Genomic DNA, 13,928 nt, shown 5'->3' on the forward strand with positions numbered 1-13,928 from the left:
TAAGTTGAGTAATGGTATCTCTCTGCAAGATTGCTTTCTATCGAAAATAATATATCATCCCCATAAAATATTGATTTTGGAGAGGAAGCCGTCTTTCGTGATGGGCACATTTTCAGGATCATTCTCAGCCTCTTCTAGCGCCTGGCGAATGGGTACCATTTCCAAAGGAATAACTTTGGTGCGCCGAATCAGCTTGTAAGCTCCGTATGCAGACAGAACCAGGGGAATATCTCTGGAACAGAAGTATTAGCTATCTATCTTGAGCATCCTGAAGCATCGAGAACTCACAAATATGATGATACAAATGAAGCAGGATCCCAGTTGCCGGCCGTGAACACGGTAAATCCTCCTGTCAACAAAATTATAATGCACGAGATCAAAGCAAACCAGCTTGTATATCCTGCAAATAATATTAGTAGGCATCGCGGCGAGGTGTCAGAATCAACCCTTCCACTCACTTGTGATACGATTATGCCAAGGCAAAGCATCCGGAGAAATGCCCTGTCTGTCCAATGCTTGCAGCAGACGGATGTGGTTCCAAGCAACTGTGATCCATGAGACCAGAGTGCCGGCAGCTGTTAAGTCGACAAACCACCAAAAAACGTTCAACGCGCTGTTGGACACGCACATGTAGGCCAGGAAAGAGAAGAGGACCTGTACTAGAACACACATATAGGGCACACCCCACTTAGTCGTCCAGAGGAAGATTTTGGGGGCATGGCCCTTGACTGCAAGACCGTACAAAGTTCTCGTGCCGGCCAGAATACTTTGGTTAGATGCTGACCATGCCGAGGTTAGGCATATGGCGTTCACGATCGAGGGAATGGCCTTGATGCCCGCATCACTGGCTGCAATGACGAACGGACTCTGCGCGGCTGTTCCAGATTCATCGCTTAGACGATCATCGGAGCTCGACACCAGCATGCCAACAACCAGCACGGCCGCGAGATAGAATATGCTGACCCGCGCAAAGACCCGTTTACAGGCCTTCGGGATGTTATGGCGCGGGTTCTTGGTTTCGGCTGCCGCCATGGCCAGAGACTCCACACCCGCGAAGGAGTAAACGGCGTTGGTCATCACGGCCCAGAAGCCAAGGAAGCGACCCCAAGAGCCGGTCGAAATATACTCAACAAAGGGGCCCGGGTCTTTCCAGTAGTGGAAACCGAGGCGGGGTTTACCAGGGACGCCGCCGAGATCGATGACCAGGCCCAGGATGACGACAAAGATCACCAGCAGGATCTTGAGGATGGCAAAGAAGAACTCTACCTCGCCATATACCCCAATAAACGAAACAGCGACGACGACGGATAAGATGATCAGGATCGTGACCCAGACCGCGGCGTTGATGTCGGTCCAGTACTGAATTAGCACGACACTGGCGGAGATCTCGCTGGGCACGCTCAGGAAGCAGCCATAGACTACATTCCAGCCGATGGCGAAGGCCAGTGCGGGATCAACCAGGATCTCAGCATGGCGCACGAAAGAGCCGGTCACTGGCAGCAACGCAGAGACCTCGCCAAGGGCGAATTGAATCGCGCACACGACGCAGCCGACATAGACATAGCCAAGCAGAGCGCCCAGAGGGCCGCCCGTGGCGATGGAGCCGCCGAGACCCAAGAAAAGGCCCGTTCCCTGTATAAATACAATGCAGCCATCAGCGTCGATTGTTCGCAATCCTTTAGTTAGACGGTCTGGGGTATTGAGGAGGGGTTGTCCAAGCAAACCGAGATTTGACGTACAATTGCGCCCGCAATCGCAATCATCTGCACATGGCGTTGCGACAGACCGCGAATCAACTTCAGTCGCTCCTGCTGGGTCACGATCTGGCCATCGTCTGGGAGCACGTCCCTGGAGAGGAGGAACGAAGGCGGGGGGAGTGGATCTTCGATATCGTGGACGGCGTGTCTGCTTCCCAATTTATTGGGTCCGTCCTGGCCCTCTAGAGTGCCGGTCATCTTTTTCCTCCGTTCACGACCCTCAGGGAGACCAGATAATCCGCAGAAAAGAAAGCTGAGTTTCCCGAAGATCCAAAGTTCCAGAAGAAGAAGAATTTGTACGCTTAGCGTGCCGTACCACGAGGGCTGCAGCTAATCACATCATTTGAGTGGTCGATGAGGCACCCTAGTGTTAGGTTTATCGGCCTAGTTTTCTCTTTTCTTTTTTTTTTCTTTTTTGACGTGCTTATCATGCCTGGTGTCGCCGTCGCCGGGCGGGTACGATTTGTCGTGGACCTAGAGGAGGCTTACGCTCTCTTGGTTCCAAATAGTCTAAAATGGTCTGAAAAGGTCTTAGTTGGGCGGGTGAAACGATGGATTTGGTTAAGCCGGACCAGCCAGTTAAGCCCGGGTGGGTTCAAGTCGTCGCCCTGCCTGTTCCTGCCTTCCCCGGTTAGCCCGCGCGGCCTGGGCATTTGCTTCAGTTCCATTAAAATTGGATGGCCGTGCGCGGAGGTCGCCGAGTGCGCTCCGAACCCTAATCGAAGCTTCCAAATTGTCGGCAATAAGGTGAGATCTCGTCAAAATATTTTCCATCTTATTGATTCAGCTTCGTATTGTATTCAATTGTATGAGTAGATTTCTCCCCATCGGCCTGCATCATCCGGACTATGAATCCTCTGGCTTTCGCAGCAAAATGACGGCTTCTTGTTTGGCAGTTCTTCTGACTCCAATGCTGTTTCTTTCTGACGTCTACAGGTACTACTTTTCAGGGGACCCAGTCTTCTTGCTTCCTGCACATATACGGCACTCGAATGAGGAATTGTCTCCTTTTGTTGGATGCCTATCCCTTGATACTTGAAGATATACTTGTATTATACTTAGAGATATCAGCAGCATTCCAAACTCCAACGCACATTCAAATAAATAGAGAATGAATTAGCAGGACTGGTGTTGGTTCTAAGTAAGCTGCCAATACGATTAAACTAGCTGTTCAGAGACGGGGAGGATAACCAATAATTAGTTGGAATCGGTGCCCTCATAGCGTACTTTGTAGCCATATGGCACAATTCCATTCTTCGAAAAGCACATGCTCAGCATAAAATGGTCCTCCAATAAAAAGTAAAGCTGATTACCCTCAGCATGCATTTTTGTAATATCACTTTTTTGACTCCTGGATGCCGTTCATCATATAACCAAGGCGATGTCCTTTCCTGTTTCTTAGGAGCCTACGCCTGAACATCACAGCCCAATATTCACTCCTTTGTACCGACGATGACCGGATTGCCGTTTAGTGATTGGGTTGAGATTTCATTACTGAATGTCCCTTTCGCGCTTACATCCTCCCATATCTACGCACAGCTTGAGATTATGGGCTACAGGTTATTTGGCTTGTCTCAGCCTGGAACTTGAAATGTCGCACTTCCTATTCATATTTTTTGGAGGTCAGACTCGGTAGCCAAGTGTCTCAAAGCATAGCTGAACGCGGCCACAACGACATCAGCACAGGATTGAACGATTAATTTCGAATTTGATAGCTTTGGCACTATGGTATTTTTGCATGGGTCATAAAGAGAATGTCTCCACGAAAAACGAAAAAAGAATTTGCTTATTGATTTTATACCTACGTATTTGAACCCATTTCGGATTAAAAGGCTATATTGTCACAAAACAACAAACCGGAATACACTTCTTCAACAATGCTAGATAGTGGGATATATACTTCGTAGTTATGAGTTTCTAGCCAATGAAACCCCTATAGAAGTAATTAATCACATAGAGTCGATCTCTCTGAGCGGGGCGGGCCCGCCCCGCCTGACCCTCTTCTACGCTGCCCGTTGAGAAAGCTAGAAATCATTCGAGGGCATAATATCGAATACAGATAAGTGAACAGTACAGGCACTTAGTAATAGGACACTCATTACGAGGGATCGCAAATCAAAGTTCTAACTACTTTATTGTTTTCTATATTGATCCTGCGTTCTGGCCTAGGGGGTGATAACGGTTCAAGAACAAAGCAGGATGGGCCCCATACACCGAATTTGTATTTTTCATATGAAATGCTCGAATTTCTGTCATTTTAGCTAGTGGCATCTATCAAAGCTTGGGGCTGAGGGAGAGATAGAAAGACTCGGTCGTTATCTCAAATGATTCCGATCCAGTCCGCCCGCAAACACCACGGCTCCACCTCCGCAGATCCCCAGCCACCGCTTAACCAGCCTTCGATTTCGATCACCAACCCGGCTAATCTCCTTCTTCCTCTCTTCACAGCCGCATATCGAGTCAATTCGTGAATTGTACAACATCATCGTCCCACCAAAACATTCAGCCCAGTCCTTGTTACTCAGCCTCCAAAGTCTGCACAACTCTACCTGCAGTCAGAGCGTCGCCAAACACCACAACACACCACCCTCACGGTGGCCGTCCAAACCATAATCCAGACCCAGCAATCATGGACGCTCTCCCTTTCGGAGAGGAAGACTTCAACACCACCCCTATCGCACCAAATGACCCTTCCAGCTTCGAAAACCACAACATCCTCCTTCACTCGCACCTCGAAAAGCGATACACAACCGTCTCCATTCCCTCCACATACGGGCATCTCAACTCTGGCCCCGCACCTGGCACCGTCGCCGGCATTGTCCTCGGCACCGTCGGCGGTGTCGTGATCATCCTCTATCTGACCTTCCTCGCCCTGAACCCAGGGGGTATGGCCCGCGGTAGCTCCCGCTCCGAGATCGACGAGGAAGTAGTCGTGCGCAGTCGGCGCACGCCGTCGCGGCGTCGTAGCGACATGATCGAGGTCGTCGAGGAGCCCGACTACAGGCGTCGCCCCAGCTATCGCCGGCCAGGGTCGCGTGGCGACCGGATCATCGTGGAGGAGTCGACGACGGGCACCGAGACAACGGACAGTCGCGACGTGGTGGAGGTCATCGAGGAGGAATCATCTGCGGTATCAACTGTCCCGCCGCGCCGGGGCGGCAGCCATCGATCAGGACGGGGCTACCGCACGGTCGATCCTCGGGAATATGGCGGTGGTGGGAGCTCATATGGAGGTAGTCATTACTGATTTCGCGGGGTTCGTTAGGAGCGGTGGGTGCAGCCCTGGTGGGCGGGGAGGACTTGATGGTTTGTCCTGTGCATTTGCGATACCCTTTGTTTTTTTTTTCTTTCCTCTCTCTCTATCTCCCTCCTCGTTCTCCCTCCACATTTGCCAATTCTCCATGTGTTCTGCGCATGATCTGCTATGCCCCAAAGTGAAGTTTGTCAATATATAGCGCCCAGAAATGCACCGTTTATACCGTTTTCTACAATCTGAACATGAATATCAACACGTCTCAAATATTTAAGAAAAGCCATATTTCTCCTGTCAGACAACCCGAAATTAGGTAGGGAAAATAAGAGAATGGATTATGCAGATAGGGATGCAGCCTAGGGTCCTTTGCCCCCCAACGCCTCGTCCTGGTCTAGGGGTTTGCGCCGGTGATAACAAAATATCAAAGATATGTACGAGTGAGGATATCATCCTTTCAACCTCGCCCAAAAAGTCATCGGAACGTCTGCACAGCAAATGAAAATAAGAAAAATAAAGAGAGAAAGGGTAGAGGAAGAGAAGAAGAGGAAAAAGAAGAAGAAAAGAAAACTCATCAAGACCCCAAATCCCAAAGCCAGGCCCCAGCTCTCCTGGAGCTCAAATTTCCAAGCTTGACCCTCGAAACAAAATTTAAACGCCGATCCTCCCCCGCAAAACAGAATTAAAAGAAGACATGAACAAAATAGGTCCTGCATGCAAAGCTTCATTTCAAGCATGCCAGCCGTTGACTTAGGGGGTGGTTTTGGAGTCCATGAGGTCGTATCTCCAAAGACATACGCGTCGTTCTCGCACGACGTCTGGGCAAGAGAGAAAAAAGCCGCGCACTTCGCCAAGTCTCGGCCTGGGCGGGTGACTAATGCGATTCACCAGTCCTCGCCTGCTCCCTTTTGATTTTTAGAACAGGACATCCAAACAGCAGCAGCAGGCCATCGCAGCCATGATACCAGCACAGATGCCTCCGGCATTTGAGCCGCCGCCGCGGCCGGCGCCTCGGTCGTCATCGTAGTATCCCTGCTGCGGGGGGTAATTCTGGTCCTGGTAGTACATCCCGCCCTGAGGGGGCTGGCCGTAGTAGCCTTGGTCGGGAGGTCCGTAGCCCTGCTGCTGCTGCTGCGGTGGATAGTAATTTTGCTGAGGGCCTTGGGAGTAGTAGTCGTTGGCAGCACCGGGCTGGGGAGGCGGCTGCTGGTAAGCGCCTGAGTCGTAGACGGGAGCTGGGTAGGAGGGAGGAGGGCTTGTCTATGGAGAAGCTATTAGATAGAGTACCACAGAGAGAGAAAGAGAGTGTGAAACGAAATGCCGGTGGTAGAGGACCAGATTGAGGGAGAGGGAGGGAGGGGGATACGTACGGGTTTATTGTAGTTGTATGACATCTTCTAAGATGAAGCTATTCAGAGGGTGGAGCCGCTGTCAGTCGTGAAGGATCGCGGAGGGCGTGGATAGGGCAGAAAGTGAGAGTATGAGAGATCGGGCAGTGCGAGCTGGTCGAGGTGAACGAGGGGATTAATAGGGAGCAAAAGAGGAGAGGCACAGCCAAGGTTGGGAAGACTTGTTGGGAGATCTAGGCAGAGAGAAAAGGCGCTTGGACGATCGAGAAGTGGGATCGACTTGCAACGAAGTGGAGCGTGGCGCAGTGGAAGTTCCGGGGCGCAGATGGATGACTCATCAGGTGACCGGTTGACGTGGAGCAGCCCAGCGAACGCTCTGAGTGGCCCGGCAGCGCCAACATAGGGCAAACGCGGGCAAGTTATGCCGGAGAAGGCAAGTCTCCATGACTCGGTCTTCTCCGAACGACACACTACAAGAGATCATGGGAGAACCGGGAGGCGAACAAGCACGGCAACGACGGCAAAGTCGGCATTTGGTACACTAAAACACAATATGGAAGATACGATGAATAGCGAGGCCGGAATAGAGACATCATTCCTGACTTTTGGGGAAGAACGGACGCTGGTCCCGGATGAAATGCGGGCTATAATGCAATATGGGCCAAAAGAGGAAACAAAAGGGGGATATGCTAGACACAATGCTAGACGGCAGGGCATATACGAAAGGGACGTCAGGAAAAAGGTGTAAAGACTAGAGACCAAACCTCCCAGCCAAGTCCCGAGGCGGAATTTACTCCTTCTCCTCCAGCGAGGCCTTTTGCAGCTCCTCCTCGGCATCGGCCACCGCGTCATTCTCCTGCTTCAGCTCGGCCTCGGCAGTAGGGGCGCCATTCGCCTGAGCGGGCTTCTTCGCAGCATCGGTGCTGCGGCCGTTGGACTGGGCAACCTTTGCCTCCTCCTCCTCCAGGCGTTCAATCTCCTCCTTGGCCTTCTTAATGTTCTGTGCATGGGGTTAGATACCAATCACGTCTCCAAGAATCGGGGAATCGTTGGATTTCCACCGAACACAAGACGGGAACTCACCTCTTCGGTCTTGCTGGCCTGGTTCTTCTTCCACTCGGTGATCTTCGCAGCCAGCTTCTCCACAGCGGCCGACACATCGGACTGATTCATGGGCGGGTCGATCTTCACCTTGGCAAAGTCCTCGATGATACCAACATTCATGTTGAACTTGCCGGCCTCCGAAGCGGCACCACCTTTCTTGCCCTTCTTACCCTTCTTGCCACCAGTGCCGGCAAAGTAGTCGTCATCGCGGTCCTCCTTGCGGATGACCTTCATGCCCTTCAGGCCCGAGTCGTCAACGGTACGGCCAACGCCGGCGCGGAAGTTGCTGGCCTCATCCTTCTTATCATCCAGACCGAGAGTAGCGAAGTCGTAGGCAGGGTCGAAGTGGCGGATCAGACCCTGAGCGGTCAGGATCTCGTCCGTGTAGGCAAGACGAGAAGCCTCCTCCAGCTTCTTGTCAGCCACCTTCTTACGCTTCTCACGCTCAAAGGCCTCACGCTCGGCCTTCTGGCGGTCACGGCGGAGGCGCCACATCTCATCCTCATGCTCCTTGTAGGCGCGGCGGGCCTTGAAGTAGTCGTCCTTGATTGTCCGGATGGCGGTATACTTCTGCTGCTGGTCATTGCGAAGCTTGGTGCGCTCGTCACGCAGAGCGTTCAGGTTCTTGAAGACGCTGTCCTGTTCGGCCTTGATGGCGTCCAGCTCCTGTTGGATCTCGGCGTACTTGTCGCTCAGGGCTTTGGCCTCAGGGTTGTCCAGGGTCTTGCGGAGTTCGGAAATCTGCGCCTTCAGCTCATCAATTCCCTTCTGAGCCTCGTCGAGACCAGCAAAGCCCTTGCGCTGCTTGCGCAGGTTGGAAACATCCGAGAGAGCCTTGCGTTCATCCACCAATCGCAGGGTGCCGGAGTCAACCTGGCTTTCAAGGCGAGCGATCTCACGGTCGATCTCCTCGACATTCTTGAACGACATCTTACCGCGCGAATTGTTCTGTTCCGCAATGCGGGACTTCAGGGTTGCATCCAGAGCGTTGATCTTCTCTTGAGTGCTAGACCGGGAAGACTTGAAGCCCGACTGTTTGGCGCGGATGGCGGAGAGTTCAGCGCGGAGTTCCTTCTGCTTCTGGACTATCGGCGAGTCCTCATTGCTAGGCTTAGCGTTGTCCAACTTGGCCTTGATTTCATTCTAGTCGTTTGCGCATGTCAGCGATTGGCTTCATACGGAAATGACACATGTGGGTAGGCACATAGGGAAACGTCGCCCCGGGTCTCAAGTGACCAGAACGATGGCCCCAGAGATTCATTCAAACGTAGCCCAAATTAAAGAAATCAATTGGAACCAAAGCAAATCATACCAACTTCTTTTGGGCCGCGGTGTGCTCCTCCTCGGCCTGGGCGAGACTGGCCTTGTAGGCCTCCTCATCGGGCTTGGTGGGCTTAACCCGGGGCTCCGCAACAGAAGCAGGAGCGGCCATTGTAGTCTGAGGCAGCGAGGGGGAAAAAGAGGGAAAGATAAGTTCTCGGGGAAACAAGGGAAGAAAAAAGGTGCCCACGAGGGGAAAGGGGAAACGTTTCGAATAATTAAAATGGTTCGGTCAGTTTCTCCGCTTTACTAAGTACGGCCGTCGCCTGGCAGAAAGTTCCCGCCGATTTTTCGACTTCACCTTATCTTCCACCGGATCCTCTCCGTGCATCCGCCGTTTTTTTTAGCGCTCACTCTTTCTTTTTCTGCACACAGTCTATTCTTCGCCTTCGATCGATCATGGATGGCGAATACTCCACCAGCAGCGATGAGGCTGGCAAGGAGCTAACCCGCCTCTGGCGCACTTGGAGGACAGTCTATGAGATGCTCTCAGACCGAGTGAGTTTCTCATGTACCCCCGAGCATCCGGCTCTTTCCCGTTTGACGAGTCAATCTGCTCCGTACCGACCGAATACTGATCATGCTTCTCAATGGATCAATAGGGCTACGAAGTTTCAGACGAAGAGTTGCAAATCTCTCTCGAGGAGTTCAAACAGAAATACGCGGACGCGATGGGGTACCCTGAGTATGCGCTTTCCTCTCCCCAGCTCTTGGACCTCATAGATGGACCAAGAGAAAGCCACGAACCATGAATGTGCAAGAAAAAGAAAAAGCAAGGGCTATCAACTATCCATTCATCTCAGCTAACATCTCCATTCTCTGCCGCAGCCGCACGAAGATGAAAATCCAAGCCCGCCCCACCGAGCTCATGAAAGAAAAGTACACCGCACTTCCCAGCAAATCCAACCCGAACCCCCAGCCCGACTGCGGCACCATCTATGTCGACTTCTGCGCGGTAGAGACCTCCCTCGGCGCCAAGCATGTGCGCGAGTTCAACCACATCGTCGATGAGAGCAACTTTCACTCGGGTATCTTCATCACCCAGATCCCTATGTCCTCGGCCGCGGTGCGCATGCTCAACAGCTTGCCCGGCCGCTTCTGTGAGCACTTCCAGGAGCAGGATTTGCTAGTCAACATCACGCGCCACGAGCTTGTCCCCAAGCACGTCCTGCTCAGTCCAGAGGAGAAGGCCCGTCTGCTGGAGCGGTACCGCTTGAAGGAATCGCAGCTGCCCCGTATGCAGGTCATGGATCCGGTTGCCCGCTATCTCGGTCTCCGCCGAGGTCAGGTGGTGAAGATCATTCGCAAGAGTGAGACCGCGGGTCGGTATGCCAGCTACCGATGGGTGATCTAAAAAGGGGAAACTTTTCTCTTAAGCTCAAGTGAGAATGTTGCTCCAAATGGAGCCCACTCTCGCATTGATATTTCTTGTCTTTTGTTCTTGCTTTCCTCTCTTGCGCACGAAGGGATTTGAAAATATAAATCAAAGCCCTTTCCTCTCACGCGCGAACCATCGAGAGGAAATGAGAACTCATACCCAATTGCGCATGACATCCTCTCCGACCCGGTTCTTTCTCGCAGCTGCAACGACCCGCCTGTCTTATCCGTCGATCTCTATGTGCCGGCTGTGGAATGAGAACATATATCAAGGGAAGCCCGCGGCTGCGCCAGATGATACCAAAGTAGAAGGACACGGAGGTTTCATGCACCACATACTCAAACAACAAAAAAGTCGGACCCCTTGTATTATGGGCAGCATGGCGTACAGGCGAAGTTTCTCCAACATCTACGGGGAGCAGGGGGTGGTTTCTGATCTCTGATCTGCATTTTTACATAGTAACGTCCGTTGTAGTTTTTGATCAATCTAGACTAATACATTGGATGTCTTTACTTATGGGATGTGCGCGAGTAGATGGGAGTGCCCACTTTGTCTGGGTTTGGGTCATAAAGATGTCTGGGAGAACGGTCGGGGATGGTTTGGTCCAAAAAAAGCCATTTTATTAGAAACAAGATGGATGTAATTATCGTATATTCGTTTCATGGGTCGGGCTGGTATACAATATATAATAAGGGGGACGTGCATTCCGTGTAATGTCAACATATGGGCCTCCGTGGTGGTAAAACAAGGTGTCCTCAACGCCGGCCTTGGAACACCGTAAATGGAGGCAAATACAGATTCATGAAAACAATTGGGTATAGGGCATGAGTATGTGCAGATCTGGCGATTCACGGCGAAGTAGAGTCCAACTCCTCCAAGCTCCTGGGAAAACAAAAACAAAATCATAACACATGAGAACCTAGGCGTCAGGATTGCGCCTTGATAAAAGCCCACCGACATCCTGAAGTTCTATGTCTACGTCAATTGAGGTATCCGGAGAAGCTCGGTAGGGTGGAAGGGTATGAGATAGCTGGGCAGCTGTCTCGCTGATGGGCGCAGGTGGTGACGAGAAACGTCCTGGCGGAGAGCGAGGAGCAAGAACACCAATATCTTCGAGGAATGCTCTGCTCCCGCGGCGAGGCCGGTGGATTTCGGGAGAGTCGTCGGATGAGGGCGTTACAACGACAGGATGAGGACGGGTGTGTAGGTCATTAGATTGAGGCTGCTCTTGATCGAGCAAGCCACCCACATCGAAAAAGGGGACAGCGTCGGAGGAGAGAGGCGATGGAGAGGAAGACTGCTGATCACGAGGGGACTTATTCGTTGGGATATACTCGCGTGGACTGACTTTGATGTCAAGACTATCTGCTGCAGATATGCGGTCGTCTTCCGAAGGCCGGCCTTGGTGAAAGGTCCAGTTTCGGTCCAGGGCACCGGTCTGTGCAACAAGAAGGGGCACAGGAGGAGCAGGTATCGGTATGCCAGCTCCAGGCGTAGAGGAGTGAAGCTTGGGGTCCAGTCGGATGCCCATATCTGCGGCGAGGTCGGAGTCACTGCCCCATTGATGCTTCATTACTGTGTTTCGACGCACATAGCTGTTGTCCATGCTCTCGGTCACAGATGCCGAGCCTTGAGCTCGCTTGTACTTGAGCTTTTTGACCCCCGGTCACGGACAAAGGAGCCGATGACGACGGCATTGGAAACAGCCGTTGCCGCGAGAATCTCTAAAGAGGCAATGAGAGATCGGTAAGGTTGGTTACCACGTCGCTCGATCACTGATGGTACACGATAACAAGTGATGCCGACCAGGACCAGTGACAGACAAAACAGAAAGACGAGTGCTAACTTGCGCTTTAAGGGCATCTGGGCCAAGAGTATAATTGGTACCGGGAAAGCAATGAGTAGGAGATCTGTAATGACGTCGCAAGTTCCCATTGTAATGAGCTGTGCATAACCGCTTCGACATCTAGGTCCAGGGTCTGGGATGACCTGCCAGTAGTGATCGAAGGGCTGGCACTCCGCCAGCGTCGCGATGACCACAGCTACCAGGGTCGAGATCAAGAAGAAATGGATGAAGCGTAAGAAAATGGCGACGGAGCGGCGCCAGACCACACCCGTAACTCGCTTGAGGAATTCACAGACGGTCAGTTTGGCCGTCCAGATACTGTCATCCCAGAGAATGATGGGTCAGTATACGACTTTCAAGGCATCTAGTGACATAAGGTTGGGATTAGAACCAATCTTACAATATGGCGTAGAAGATCCGGGATGCCAGGACCAGCTTGCTACCAATCGCCCGTTTCTCGATCTCGTAACTTGTCAACCCGGCGGTTTGGACATTATTGGTGCCATAAGCTAGCACAAAGTGAACCAGCACCATGCGGATGGTCAGTGGGATGACACTGAGCATCATGATCTTGTCCTCGGGGAAGAAGCGCTCGATGCGCACATAGCGACCGCATAGGCGTACGACGATGATAGCTAGTGAGAAGCCCGTGGCCCACCAGCTCATCATCAGGGTCGGATTGATCTCCTGGCGCGATTCATATTCTGGAGGTACCTGGGGGTAGAGGCCTCGCGCGGCTAACGGGGCGATTTCCATTGGATCCACGCTTGACCCCCTCCGAAGAGGGGCTTTGCACTTGTCGTTGTCCTTGCAGTCCTAGGAGATTTAAGGAGGGAGGATGCGGCGATGCGACGAACGTTGTCGTTTACATGTCGCACGTGAGGGTCTTGGGACAAAGTGTGAGGAGGTGAGCAGCTGCCGATCGGGAGGAGTTCAGGATGGAGAATCGTTGCAAGGCAGGCAAAATGGGAGAGGGAGCAGGAAAGTGAGGAGGCGGCGAGTAGTAAAGATAAGTGCAATACGAAGTAGTGGTCAATGATTTAATGATAATAATCCAGACGATAGATGGTAGATAACAGCCCCCCAACTTCCGCGTTCTAGGTTGAATGCTCGCCAGATATCACCCGGAGGAAAAGAAGAAAAAAAATGAGAAAATCGCGTGTCGGTCAGTCTCGGAGGCTACCAAAGTAAATGTGAGCCACCGTCTATGGGTTGGCAAGGATCATGAAAGTCAGTACGGGCGAAGGGGGAGGGCCAAAGGGAGATAACGGAGAGCCAGTGACAGCCAACACACTAATCTCTTGGGGGCGCTCTTTTGGCTCGGGAAAGAGGCCATGGGCTGGAAAGACTCGAGAGACTCGAAAGACTCGAGAGTCATTTGAATGGCGCTGGAGTGACCGGATTGGTAGGTTCCTCGGTCGCGAGCCTGCAAAGGACCCGCGTCAGCGCTGCACAAGCAGTCTCGTTCAAAGACGAGCATCACCATGCTGACGCGCTTCCCAGCCACTCGGGGCGATGATGTATCCGGCTCCACCCTCGTTCGATCTGCGGTGTAGGGAGCATGGACGGCTCACCGGAGTCCGGGAGCTTTGGCCACCCTTTCCGGGGGAAGGAGAAAAGGGAGAGTCCGCGCAAGAAGACGAATCAGCGTTGCCTGCGTCCCAGAAAGCCTCCGGGAGGGGCGAACGCGAATGTGAGACAGACCGGCCCCAACCAGGCCAGTAATCTGGGGAAGTTGACCGGGTCCGTCAAGGAGCCGAGGCCATCGCAATAGATTATAGGCTCTTGCCAGCGTGATGGGGAGTTGTGTCGATGGTGGGACGTCCAAAGAAGTCTAACGGCCAAAATGGGCAACTCTTATCGACGACTTTCACGTGCACGATTTCCTGAATCAGCAAATGGGACCCAATCAATATGATGGGTT

At 52.4% G+C, this 13,928-nt stretch overlaps 6 protein-coding genes across 6 annotated transcripts; 2 read left to right on the forward strand and 4 right to left on the reverse strand.

The window, feature by feature from the left end:
* Positions 1-54: 54 nt before the first annotated feature.
* N7462_005795 (uncharacterized protein) lies at positions 55-1,955 on the reverse strand (the record flags this gene model as incomplete). The annotated part of the gene is made up of 4 exons (XM_057077513.1): positions 55-232; positions 289-400; positions 459-1,632; positions 1,740-1,955. 4 exons carry the CDS (start codon positions 1,953-1,955, stop codon positions 55-57), a joined length of 1,680 nt encoding a protein of 559 aa, XP_056933093.1.
* Positions 1,956-4,386: 2,431 nt separating this feature from the next.
* Positions 4,387-5,004, forward strand: N7462_005796 (uncharacterized protein; the record flags this gene model as incomplete). Its single annotated transcript, XM_057077514.1, has 1 exon — positions 4,387-5,004. One exon carries the CDS (start codon positions 4,387-4,389, stop codon positions 5,002-5,004), a length of 618 nt encoding a protein of 205 aa, XP_056933094.1.
* A 918-nt stretch (positions 5,005-5,922) lies between these two features.
* On the reverse strand, positions 5,923-6,401 carry N7462_005797 (uncharacterized protein; the record flags this gene model as incomplete). The annotated part of the gene is made up of 2 exons (XM_057077515.1): positions 5,923-6,267; positions 6,378-6,401. The coding sequence occupies 2 exons, from the start codon at positions 6,399-6,401 to the stop codon at positions 5,923-5,925; spliced, it is 369 nt and encodes a 122-aa protein (XP_056933095.1).
* Positions 6,402-7,146: 745 nt separating this feature from the next.
* Positions 7,147-8,892, reverse strand: bfr1 (putative nuclear segregation protein (Bfr1); the record flags this gene model as incomplete). The annotated part of the gene is made up of 3 exons (XM_057077516.1): positions 7,147-7,356; positions 7,440-8,603; positions 8,773-8,892. 3 exons carry the CDS (start codon positions 8,890-8,892, stop codon positions 7,147-7,149), a joined length of 1,494 nt encoding a protein of 497 aa, XP_056933096.1.
* Positions 8,893-9,179: 287 nt separating this feature from the next.
* On the forward strand, positions 9,180-10,134 carry N7462_005799 (DNA-directed RNA polymerase core subunit RPB5; the record flags this gene model as incomplete). The annotated part of the gene is made up of 3 exons (XM_057077517.1): positions 9,180-9,278; positions 9,383-9,465; positions 9,609-10,134. 3 exons carry the CDS (start codon positions 9,180-9,182, stop codon positions 10,132-10,134), a joined length of 708 nt encoding a protein of 235 aa, XP_056933097.1.
* A 943-nt stretch (positions 10,135-11,077) lies between these two features.
* N7462_005800 (putative integral membrane protein Pth11-like) lies at positions 11,078-12,760 on the reverse strand (the record flags this gene model as incomplete). The annotated part of the gene is made up of 3 exons (XM_057077518.1): positions 11,078-11,733; positions 11,805-12,322; positions 12,405-12,760. The coding sequence occupies 3 exons, from the start codon at positions 12,758-12,760 to the stop codon at positions 11,078-11,080; spliced, it is 1,530 nt and encodes a 509-aa protein (XP_056933098.1).
* Between the last annotated feature and the right edge of the window lie 1,168 nt (positions 12,761-13,928).

This window comes from Penicillium macrosclerotiorum, assembly GCF_028827735.1.
Source record: "Penicillium macrosclerotiorum strain IBT 26536 chromosome Unknown utg000006l_segment0_segment0, whole genome shotgun sequence".
Classification (NCBI taxonomy): Eukaryota; Fungi; Ascomycota; class Eurotiomycetes; order Eurotiales; family Aspergillaceae; genus Penicillium; species Penicillium macrosclerotiorum.